This window comes from Leiobunum rupestre, chromosome 8 (genome assembly GCF_980474605.1).
Source record: "Leiobunum rupestre chromosome 8, qqLeiRupe1.1.hap1, whole genome shotgun sequence".
NCBI classification, from domain to species: Eukaryota; Metazoa; Arthropoda; class Arachnida; order Opiliones; family Sclerosomatidae; genus Leiobunum; species Leiobunum rupestre.
Window position 1 is genome coordinate 18,001,296 of NC_143391.1, and position 12,216 is coordinate 18,013,511.

General features: G+C 37.9%; 2 protein-coding genes across 2 annotated transcripts; one reads left to right on the top strand and one right to left on the bottom strand.

Moving 5' to 3' along the window:
* Nucleotides 1–4,494: 4,494 nt before the first annotated feature.
* Nucleotides 4,495–10,842, bottom strand: Tbc1d8-9 (TBC1 domain family member 8/9). The gene is made up of 18 exons (XM_090155388.1): nt 10,522–10,842; nt 10,323–10,434; nt 10,210–10,261; nt 10,061–10,138; nt 9,810–9,992; nt 9,609–9,742; nt 9,479–9,544; nt 9,084–9,419; nt 8,814–9,019; nt 8,597–8,755; nt 8,420–8,528; nt 8,021–8,357; nt 7,604–7,959; nt 7,431–7,538; nt 7,054–7,356; nt 6,528–6,984; nt 5,765–5,944; nt 4,495–5,696 (listed from the first exon to the last, which is right to left on the bottom strand). The coding sequence occupies exons 1-18, from the start codon at nt 10,563–10,565 to the stop codon at nt 5,323–5,325; spliced, it is 3,594 nt and encodes a 1,197-aa protein (XP_090011514.1). The 5' UTR covers nt 10,566–10,842; the 3' UTR covers nt 4,495–5,322.
* A 233-nt stretch (nt 10,843–11,075) lies between these two features.
* Nucleotides 11,076–11,791, top strand: ATPsynG (ATP synthase, subunit G). The gene is made up of 3 exons (XM_090155837.1): nt 11,076–11,232; nt 11,364–11,524; nt 11,584–11,791. The coding sequence occupies exons 1-3, from the start codon at nt 11,181–11,183 to the stop codon at nt 11,680–11,682; spliced, it is 312 nt and encodes a 103-aa protein (XP_090011963.1). The 5' UTR covers nt 11,076–11,180; the 3' UTR covers nt 11,683–11,791.
* The last annotated feature ends 425 nt before the right edge of the window (nt 11,792–12,216 follow it).

The following is a 12,216-nucleotide window of genomic DNA, read 5'->3' on the forward strand; positions in this document are numbered from 1 at the left end:
GAAAGTAGGGCTCCCTTTGCTTATAAACCCCCTGCAATCGGATACGTCGCCTTCCCTACCATTCGCGAAACGTAAGAGGCGATACCATTGGAGAGGAGGGAAGCTCGGGAGCGCTCTCATTGGTCGGATGCGAAGACGGAACGGGGGAAACGACGAGGGACGAAATCATCCCGAAGCTTTTCGCATTTTCCGGATAGGCCATACAAAGTCAGAGACAGAGGTAGCGCGCGCGCCCGGTGGATATGTTTTCACTCTCCAAGGTTTAAAGTCCGAGGAACACCGAAAAGTCTTGACAGCGGGGAAGAAAGGCGAGAAGACGAAACAGAGACGGAGGGGGGGGGCGGTTGCTGAACGGGGAAAAGGAGATGCCATTTTCGGGTCAAAATGGGACTACCAACCCCCTCCTCTTCAAGCTCCCTGTACAGGATCCCCGCGGGAGAGGAGAAGTAGGAAGCTCAAGAATCTCTTCGCGTTCTTTGGAGAAAGAAACGGGAATACAACTTCACCCGACCTCCCATTCCATTTAAGATAAAACTCGTACGTTTATCCGACGTACGCAACCTGATTTTCTCGGATAGGCCTACCTATAGTCACGCTAAAAAGGGACTTGTCCCTGGGGTGAAATAAGGGGAGACTTCACTCCACAAGCGTTGCGTAACAACTACACCGCTGTACTAAAGTATCAGTCTCTTTAATCCGGAATGGTGTCATTTGTATTTTATCCGGCTGAGGAGCGGTACGGTTCCAATTTTACTGAAACAACCCAAATGACAAAGTGAACAAAAAAATCTAACGAATAGGCCTGACGTGTTTTCGAATATTTGATCTCGCGGGCAGCGGTTTTCTCTCAACAACATATTTCGAATTCATTCCGACGCGTTAATTCGCTCTCGCTCATAAACAATTTTAAAAATAGTCTAAAGAAGTGAGCGAACGAGCGTTTAGGTAATCTGTGCCATCAGCGGTTTCCGGCAAACGAGGGGGATCGAAAAAATCTTTTTTCCGAGCGTCTCATCTCTTGAACTTCTTCGAATCTTTCTATCTCTTTTGGAAAGAGAAAAAGGGTCTTCTTTTCGGTTTTAATTTGAATATATGGTCTGAGGGAATGAAATCAAAAGCCTTTGCCAGTCGCGAAAAAGCGCCAGCCCGGGGTGGGTAGCGTCCGGGAGGGGGTGTGGAACCAAGAGTCTTTTTAGACGCTAGAAGAAGGGAGTTTTTGCGTCGCGAGAAGTCGCGTGAGTTTGCTTTTAGCCCTGTTTAAGACGATAAGGGACCAGCGAAAAGGAGAGAGCTAGAGAACTAAAAATAAATCCCGCATCTTCCGCTTCTCTCGGAGATACCGCCGAGTCTCGGGCTAGCTATATATTATTACAAGCGCCGAGTTCCGCTCTCAGCGTCGCTCACGTATACGATGGGGTCCCGAGAACCCCCATCCTCAACTCTGCAGAGAGAGAGAGAGAGTTTAGTTAGTGGCGAAAGATAGCTGTAAAGGTTATTACGGCAAAGATGACTTAAATTTAGATTATCCCAAATTGAAGTGGGCCCCTCTCTCTCGACGTCTGATCAGAAAGTAAAAGGATTCGCTCGTTGGTACGAATTACGCGGGTTGAAGAACGAGTCAAAGTCGGACGCGTTTTCGCCGCGGAAGACGGGCGTTCGCGGGTGCCAGATAAAAAAGGGCCACCGACAAGTTTCGCGCCAGCTCTCCGAAATATTTCAATTTCGGAGAAAAATAAGAAAGGGTGGGGGAGGGTTCTTTCGCGTTCTCTAGAAGCCGCCTTTTCCCCATCCATAAAAACGTGTTGCGTCGGCAATTAGGAGATTTGACTTTTCGAAATTTTTCGCCAATGCGCGCGGAGGTAGCGTCGGTTATTTATAAAAATCGTCTCTCTTCGTTGCAGTTATTACTTAAGACGAAACGGAATGATAAGAGGAATTAATACGTTGGCGGTGGCGCATCGACGGCGGCGGCGGAGAGCGGCCAGGCGTGGAGAACTCGGCTACCCCCGAAACTCTCTCGCTACGTGTTAAATTTTAACCTTTCCGTTTCGAACAGGGCCCTTCTTTGACTGACTGAAAAGAAACCGGCTTCGCTATGACGAAAAATGAAAATAATAAGCGAAGAAGCGACCTCTTTAGGTCACCCCGAGAACGTGTTGATCGCTTATCAAAGCGAAAGACATTTTCAAAATCGGGCCTGGAAATTGCCAGTTTGACGCGAATTACTACGTAAATTTAGAGCCAAAATATTTACAACCCTTTCTAACCAGTACTCACTAGCTAGCCAACACAGAGAAAAGAAAACAAGACAGACAGTTAATTTGATGTCTTTTAGATATGGCAAATGTCCCGAACAAACGCCTTCCAAGCGTATACTAGTAGACAATAGATTTTAATTAACTTTTTGTCCAAAAGGACTATTTGGAGCGAAGCGTTCGGGACGTTATTGAAAAACTGAAAGAATACAGGATGGATGGGGCAATCAGTGAAGTGGAGAGAAGAAAGGGAAAAGGGATTGGCGCCCAACGACCTTTGTTTCGAAGCCAACAAGCGCATTCTCGACAATCCGGCTTGACTCTTTTCCTTCGAGAATATTGCGCGATACTCTCTCTCTCTCCACTAGCACTGGCTCTTCGCCTAAAATAGTTTGTTCTATACCTTAATTCTCCCCCGAACACTCGACGCAGCGTTCTACGAGACAAAAGTGTGCATTCCAAATGGGTCACCTATTTTAGTGGAAGGGAATTGGTACCAGCGAGATTTTATATTCGACTTCTATCCGCCTGGCAATATACCTCGCCTCTCCGCTGTTTTATTTAGATCGCTTTGTTTGAGGCAAGTAGCGGCGGATAAAAACCACCCCTTCCCTCGAGTATGGATGGCCTCAGCCGACACTCTACAATTCGAATAGATCTCCTGATCTCCTTCCCTCCTCGAGCGTTCTATTTTTCCGTATGACGTCAAACGGAAGAAAAATGTTGTATTTCGCGGGTTCTGAATGATATTATTTACGATTGAATATTAATATTTTTTTCACGTTGGGTGTGTCGTAGCTCTCTTCCTTCATTCGCTGCAGGATGTGACTAAGAGCGCAATAATTATTACGAGGTGCCAAAAAATTTCGCTTTCTATTTTGGCCTATGGGCCGTTTCACTTTTCGCCTATGGGCCGTTTCAATTTTCGCGTTGAAACGTCGAAAACATGATTTTATCGCTTGCTATTTCGGAAATCTTTCGGTTTAAGATTGACAGAACCCTAGTGTCACAAGAAATCAAGTAGAAGGCTGCTAGTGATATTTGGAAATGTCCCATAAGTTTGACCTATTCACCGTTACGGAAACTCGTTACAAGAAAAAAAGCTTCACAAATGTCAAGTTAGGGCCGGGATCCTAATAATTAATTTAATATCCCCCACCCCCCATGCCACGCTACTGGGTGCACCAATTAATCCAGTTACGTCGAGATCTCCTGGAACCCTAAAATTCCTACTCCTCTTTAACCACATACCACGGTCGTTTCTTTCTCCAAATTGTTGTTGAGATACAGTGGCGTAGCCAGAAATTCGTCAAGGGGGGGTCGAAGTATGTGAATGTTAAGAGGGGGCCGAGAAGGGGGTGGAAATTTAGTACAGTCAAAGGTAGGTCCAAGGGGGGGTCTGGACCCGGAAACCCCCCCCCCCCTTGTCTACACCACTGTTGAGATAGTCCAACAAAGTTATTCATATCAAAATTTCATATGCTTAAAGGGAATAAAACCCCTATTAGTTCTGTCGCCCCAAAGGGTTCTGATGTAGGCCGCTCTCTCCTATGTGGTTGGCATTTTCGATGTTTGTTGAAAAGATCATCCCTAAAATTGCTGGGGTCTTCCTTAAAGATCGCGTTGGAAGTTATATTTCCTGTAAAAAGAAATTGACCTCCCGCCATACCTAAAACTTAATAACAGAGGTTATTCAACCAACGCGAAATAAAATAAATTTGGTACACATCCTCGTGTGCAGCCAGGCGCGGTTCTAAGGGGTGGCCCAACGGGCCTGTGCCCACCCAAAAATTTATGATTTATATAAACTTCAATTCGATTTCCTCCCCCCCCCCCTATTATTTCCTGAAGTATGGGCCACCTAAGAATAATTTTCTAGAACCGCGCCTTTGTGCAACGTGCTTTGTTATTCCCCCAAGTTTCTTTAATAAATACGGTATACTTTTATTAAATATTACAATTTCCAGCTAATTAAAGTTAATATAACCTTTAGTATTTCCATTATCAGTGTTAAAATGACTCGGGAACCAGCCTTTCCACAGTTCGTTTAATTGCGCAAATCTTTTGTCTATGGTTTTATCACAAATGGTAGCTTTTCTGGATTTGTTTACTTTTCCTTACATTAACCCAAATTTCCAAGGTTTGTCAAAATTGGTTTTCTTTGCACCCAATGACAGCAGCAGAGAAAAGAATAAGTGCGAAATTCAAACTGCAAAAATGCAAAAACTATTTAGTCCAATACTTTTTATTAACACATACTTTAAAAACAGAGTTATATTATTTTAACAGTATAGTTTTGTCAAATATATCTTTACAAAAAGGGGTTCCTTGATCCCTAACAATTACTTTTTAAATTTTCTAAACCCTTTCTATAACAGGGTGAACACCTACAATCCAAGAAAATTCAAATGAACAACAAAAGTTTCAAAAAAAATCTAAGAGCTTTGATAACCATTTAAAACGCTATATTTAACACTGGAACGTTAATATACAGGAAAGTGGCTATAATATGTACAGTAAAATAATTTCTAGAAATTTAAAAGAATCTCAAAAGTGCATTGTTTTATAATTTGTACAACCATTGAAAAATGGAAAATTCTTTAAGGGAGATGCTAAATTAAGAATTTCTTCAGATAAAACAGACGGAAATTATTTCTTTTTAAATTATATCTTGCAAAATTAATACCAAATATGTTATATAAAATGTTTAATTAATTTTTTTATAACATTTTGAAAGTGGCCAAGAAATTTGCAAAACCTAATACGGAACAAAATTTGACATGAGAGAGTAACTTAAACCATTACGAAGATTAAATATTATCCACCAAACCATATATATATACTTCATAGATATTAAATATAATAAAACTGTAAAAAATAAAAATTTCACATACTTTAAAGTATTTCTTAAATACAATATTGCTCAAAAGCGTTGAGAAAACTGCCCATTTTAGCCTTCTTGATTCAAAAAAAAATAAAAAAACCACTAGCCTTCTGCTAAATAAGTATGAAAAGTTCAAAATTTCCTCGACTAGAAAGTACATCTAATTCAAATTTTCCACTTTCACTAAACAGTGATTGTGGAAACGTTAGAAGAAAGACTGGAAGATCGTTCCAATCTCCGGTTCCTCATGCCATTAATAGCTTCAATATGGTTCCATTGTTTTTCAAAAAATGCTACCAAAGCTGATCCTGTATAAATACAACCTTGAAACTGTTCAAAGGATATCAACCACTCCGCATTGGGATCATATTCTTGAGTTTCATCTCCACCCTGAGCAGAGCTCTCATCATCAAAAGCTGGTCCGGGACAGTCTCCGTCTGATGTGGGTACAAATTCAAAGGATAACATGCTATCGGTCTCTTTAGTTTTTTCCTTGGAAAGCAGTTTCTTGGGAGTATAGCTTCTCCCAATTTCACCTAATTGCAAAAGCATTGTGCCTTTTTTGATAAAAAAACCAAATTAAATATAAAAATGTAGAAAATTAAACTGAGTTAAGAAACCTTACCAATAGCGGCGACTGAATGGTAGGCTTCCTGTTCGCCGTTCTGATTCACAAAAACATCATAAAGGCTTTTCCACATGGCTATAAACTGCGCCTGGTTCATCTTTGGGATGGTTCTGCGAACCTTAACATCTTTATTATTACCCTTCTCGGGTAGTTTGGCTTCAGATTTATTATTATCTTCTGTAAAATAAAAGCAAAATAACAAAATTTAGGATAACTCACGAGGAGACTACCCGAGGTGATAATCACAGATTTTGTTTTAACTAGGTGGGTATGTAGACCTTATGGTAACATGCAATTTCACCAAGGGAAAAGTTGCAATGGGCATTAGTTTTGCCATGGCAACCGAAAATGTTTTTGACAACACAGTCTGTATATTGTCCCATTGAAAATAACAATTGATCAATTTTTACATATTTTGATCAAATTGACCAAAATTCATCAAAATATCATAAAATTAATTTCATTTGTCAATTTTTATCTATTTTTCTTTGGTTTTGAAATTTGAATTTTTTTTTAAATGTTTCACAGGGGGGACCCTTAGAAGTGCTCAGATTCCCATGTTATTTGCAATGAGAAAATATACATACTGTGTTGTCAAAAACATTTTAGGTTGCCATGGCAAAACTAATGCCCATTGCAATTTTTCCCTTGGTGAAATTTCATGTTACCATAAGGTCTACATACCCACCTAGTTTCAACAAAATCGGTGATTATCACCTCGGGTAGTCTCCTCGTCAGTGAAAAATGTTTTGAGTCTTACCATTGCTATTACTGCTACTAAGACTATGTAGTTCTCCGCAATCAGAATGGGATACTATAACGGGAGGAGTTGAACAGGAATCAGAATCCCCGCCATTGCTCTTGGATAATGCAGTTGAGGGTTGAGAGGTAGTGTTTTGGACCAGTAGAGATTCAAATATGGAAACTTGGACAAACGGACAGAGAACCAGCTCTAAGAGCTCTTTATTACAGAATTTAGGCGGTGGAGGAGCAGCGTCCTCGTCAAATGAACTGAAGTACTCCTCAGCTTCTGCGGCTACTTCAGTCTCATCTTCGGAATGATTTTTAAAACTATCAACTACATCTTTAGGTACATTCATTAAGTGCAGAACGTAGAAGAATTTGAGCTTATCTTCCAACGTAGCTCTGGTTGTTAATGCAATAGCTTGGAGAAATTCTTTGAAATTTAGCGTACCATCACAGTTAGAGTCAAACAACTAGAAATGGTTTTACGATTATTATTCTGTACTGGAAGTAAGTGTAACAAACAAAGAGACAAATTTTACCGTAAATATTCTGAACGCCATCTTGTGGCTTTCAGCTCCTTGGCCCCAGGGTGAAAGGAATGCAAATAAAATGCGGAATAAGTCATAATCTACCCGGTACAATTCGTAGAATGGAAGGGAAAAGTCATATTTATCATGATTGTTACTATTGCAAACAACTTTCCCCCAATAATTGAGACTCAATTGCTCTTCTTTCAATATCATAAACATTTCCTGTAAATCTTTAGGAGCAAAACATTTGCTCACGAGAGGGTCGTAAGAAACACTACGGATCACATTTTTCATATTCACATCTTCCAAAGTCTGAAAATATGTAAATATGAATATAAAATAACTGAACTAAACAATTCTTCCCCAAACTTAGCGTAATAACATACTTGTACAACTTTCATTCGATGTTTCAATCTTAGTTTTTCAATGGTTGCTGACGATATGAAACCGTACTTGACATAAGCATCGTATAATAAGTCGGCAACCTCAACTCTCTAAAAATGGATAAAATGTATCTTTGAATAAGAAAATCAACTCTAAGGTATTGAGCAAAACTTACTGTAGGTGAGCTGTGATGTTGAGTGTTGCTAACAGTGTGCATCATATGTGGCAAAGTAGCATCTTTATTACAGACGTGCTCCAAATAGAACGACAAAACTGTCATGGCCTCCCCATCATCTTTACAAAGCATTAGAGCTTCTCTATTCGCTTCGAGCACCCCAAGCGCAACTTGAAAGACCACTTTGGCTCCCTCATAAAAGAAGCAGTCCACAATATTGACTGCCGATTCATAAGGCATGACACTCAAAAATATAGTCAGAAACCACGACAGAGAGATCATGGTCAGGACACCAAGCTCTTCTAACTTATTGTACAAATCTGGAAGGTATTCCTTGGCTAGTTCTTCAAGAACGCCTGAAATTGTGGAAAAGTTGCGTAAAAATTAACATAAAGAAAGTGCATTTAAAGCTTATACCTTGATCAATCAAGGCTCCCACTACTTTAGTATTGTAGTAATCAGGAAGTAGTCTTTCGCAGAGAGCAACTAAGAGCCAAAATGCTTCTTCTTCATTGGCGTATAATAGTAACACAGATGAAACTATGTTCATGGCTTGGCAATAACCAATACTGGGATTACGGAAGGCATAGGCTCTGAGAACCCTTCTCAAAGCTCCAATTCCCAGTTCAGACTGAAAGGCAGGATGTTCGGGCAAAGAACGATGAAGATCGCGTTCAATTTCATCAGCGGCTATAGAAGGAAGACTTAAACTTTTGGCAACAGCGTGGACGTAATAACCTTTCTTTGTTTCCATCTAGATCAAAGATAAATTTTTGTACTAACATTTTTTAAACTGACGCGTTGAAAGTATTTTACTTCATTGCATGCTCCCGAATAGAGCATCCAAAGTTCCCCTCTCAATTTGTCAGGGATTCCTTTTAGAACTAATTCCCTGGTTTTGGATGTACGGTACGTAGGAATACCCCTGGAATAAAATGTGTAAACTCACTTTGATTCAAAGCATAGAAAATTAATAAATTATGAATTTCTTACTTTCCATATTCTGCAAAATGAATATTCCAGAGACTAATTTTGGTCATTTCGCGGCTTGCAATATCTTCAGAAATTTGATTCGTTTGAAAGAGATTCATTAAGGCAGGTTGAAATTGTTGAACTAGTGGAAAATTTTCTTCCAGTGAATTTTCCCACTCACTACAAAAATAAATTAAGTTTCTTAGATTGTTAGAAATGGTGAATGATAAGAACGTACTTATGAAGTTCTGGAACTTTGGCCAAGAGTTCAGATATTTTGCACAATATAAATTCCCTGTCACTAAGTTGGCTGAACAAGAAATTAACTTTACTCTTGGTAGTTATAACCATAGACGCTTCAGTAACTAGACTGTTGGCATTCTCTACTTTCTCTACTAAAGATACATCTCTCAAAGGAATAACGAGAGAAACCAGCTCTTTAACCTGAAATGTCAATAAAATTAGAAACCTTAAAAGCAATATGGCTTGGAATAAATTTGCGTCTTACCCGAGACTCAAAACAGACATAGTTATTAGAAATATATAGTTTTCCCCAGACATGTTGCTTGTTGTACGGAGTCCAAAGGGAGCATTCGGTACTTCCATCTAATTTTTCATCCGCCGGCAGACGAAAAGTATTTCGATAAGCTTCACTATGAGCCCTTGCATCCAAATCACGTTTTAAATAGGAGGGTTTTTTTGGAACATTTTTGCTCGATTTGATGGCCAAGTTTTTATCAGCCTCAAAAGGCTCCTCACAAATTAATTGTCTCATAGCTAAATTTGCTAATTGTTGAATTAATGTAAGCGTTTCATTTATTTTTAAAAACATAGCAAAATAATACTGAAAAATATAAAATTCATTAGTAATGCAAAAATAAATATAGAATATATATTTCATACATCTTTTTCTCTCGTTGAAATACAAATGCTTTCGGGAAACAAAACATTGTTACTCTTTTCCAAATGCTAAGAATAAAAGTTATATTCAATATTAAAATCTTCAGACACAAAGTTGTATTTTTTTTTTTACCATAACATCAACCCATCGAATAAAAATTTTTATTTCTTTGCCAAAAAGGTAGGAATAGAAACAGAGATGATTCACACTCAAATAAAGCCAACCCTGCCGAGGCAAACGGTTTTTCCAGTAACTGCACGAATAATCTGAAAATTTTTAATATGAAATTAAAAACACCAAAATTAAACCACTTAAGTGAATCGAAAACCATACAATTTACTAGTCTTTCTACTTCTGGCATTCCAAATATTTTATTGAATTTGGCAACTGCTACTTTATAATCCTTCGAATCATCATCCATTGCACCTTGAACAAAATCAGAACTATTTTGGGCCAGCAGGCTTTCAATTTTACAAAAGACAAAAGCAGTGATTTCTTCGGAGCAATCGAAAGAGCCTATTTACAAAACAATAATAAGTCATCAAGTTCATATTGCCAATACACCCAATTAAAAAAAAAATTACTTAGAGTGCTAAGAACATTCTGTTCTAGCCAATCCCAGTGCTCCAAAATCTCAGGTCGTAACATTCCACAAGCAATAACTGGGATAAAGAAAATTCTTAAGATAGTCTATAATACAAGTAATTAAAACAATTTCCATTTTTTTCCATACCATAGCTAACTTCAGAATTTGGAGTTTGATGTAGAATTCGAAATGGTGGTGGCTAAAATATACAACAACAATAATGAAAATGAACACAACAATATCAATCCCTTCAAAGCTACCTTGCTATCAAAAACTGTGTCTAGTGTTCCGACAAGCAAAGAGGACAAGCCTTTTGTGCCATGACCTTTTCTTTTTTGCACCACAAAATAGGGATTTGCTCTCTCAGTTATCCTAAGTCATCAAACAAAAAGTGGATTTCAAACCTCAAGTTTAACAATCAGATTTTAAGTTACTTATTAATTAAGAAATAAAACTCACCACAAGGCATTGGCCAGAAGAACCTCTTGAGGTTTCACCCACATTGTGAATGTCAATGTCTCACAGAATACTTAGTTTTCATTATACAAAAAATTCGTCAATTCAAGTTTCAACAAATGTTTATTCTTTCTTAAGCAGACAGGGAAAAACCAAATTTGAAAGCTTTCAACCTTTGTTTTCAAACCTTGAGCATTTCAATACTATAGATAGCGCCTTTGTGAATAAACGCACCAAGTTGACAAATATCTAATCACTTAGTTAATCAAATATTTTATCAAAAATAACAATGCAAGCAAACAGTGATTTGACGGGTCACTATGTTCGGAGATTGTGGTCAAAGATAAAATATTCTATTTTTACAAGGTTGAAGTTCATATTTTTAAAAGGGCTGCCAGTTGGAATTAATTACGGTTTTGGTTTTATTTTTCTTAATTTTTAATACACACCAAAATTGTTTTAGTATTAAATTAAATCAACTGGATAAGTACCAATAGTTTGAAAAGGGGAAATATTATAGTTGGTTATTTTTCTTGAGAGTTTCAAGCACTCCGAAATTTTTATCAGTCGGGCAACCCTGAAATTCGCGAATACATTTTCGACCTTCCAATAGCGAAATAACCTTTAAACGTTTTGGAGCATCGTTTTAGAACAGTTTAAAAATGGCCAAAGCTGTCGCTTCCCTTGGAACTAAAATCCCTTTACTAATTAACAGTAATTATGAATTTGTTCTTCATTTACCTTAATCTTTAGACTGTATGTCTTTTCTATGCATTAAGCTTTTAAGCTTAAGCCTTGGTAGTAATTTCTTCCTAAAGTAAATGTCTCATTTCATTACTTAACAGGTACCATTGAAAATGCAAGACCAAAGCTAGCCACTTTTATTAAATATGCCAAAGTAGAATTGGCACCCCCAACACCCGCTGAAATTCCCCAAATTATGCAAGGGTTTGGTAAACTTATGCATTCAGCCAGAACCGGAGCATGGAAGAAAATGACAGTCAAAGTATAATACACGCAATATCTTGTCCTGGTATTAAAATATTAATGATAGTTTTAATACAGGAAGCTACACTAAGTACTTTGGTTGGAGTTGAAGTTGCCATGTGGTTTTTTATTGGAGAGTGCATTGGCAAGAGAAGCGTAATTGGCTATCAAGTTTAACAGTTTAAATATCAGTCTTTAGTATATTGTTAAATAAATAATGCCATCAAAACTGTTAACAAATTAGTATCTGTAAAATTTATTTAAAATAAATGTGACTCCAATGTGATCAGTGTACATCTAATATATATATTTGGAAGTTTGTTTGTTTCTCTATATGTATAGTTTAAGGTTTGAGGACACTTAAGGTTTTTGTATTTTTTCATGTTTTTGGATCATTATTCTCTTCTATCACAGGAAGGGAAGGGGATCTGTGATTTATGTTACCCATAGCTAGGAGGGTTTATCAATTGGCAGCTTTAAAAAGTTTCATTTACTGTATCCATGTTGTCCGGGTTTAAACACTACATTATTTGGCAGGTGGAATAAATTTGTGATATTCCTATCTGTCCCAGAAGAGTCGAAGGGGTGTTGACTGCTGGATGCAAGGGTCTGGTCTAATCCATAGGCGAAAGAATCTCCAGTTCTTTTTATAAAGTAACATGCCCTTCTTGTTTTAATGTTTCTCTTACGCCACAGTCCAAAGACTATATA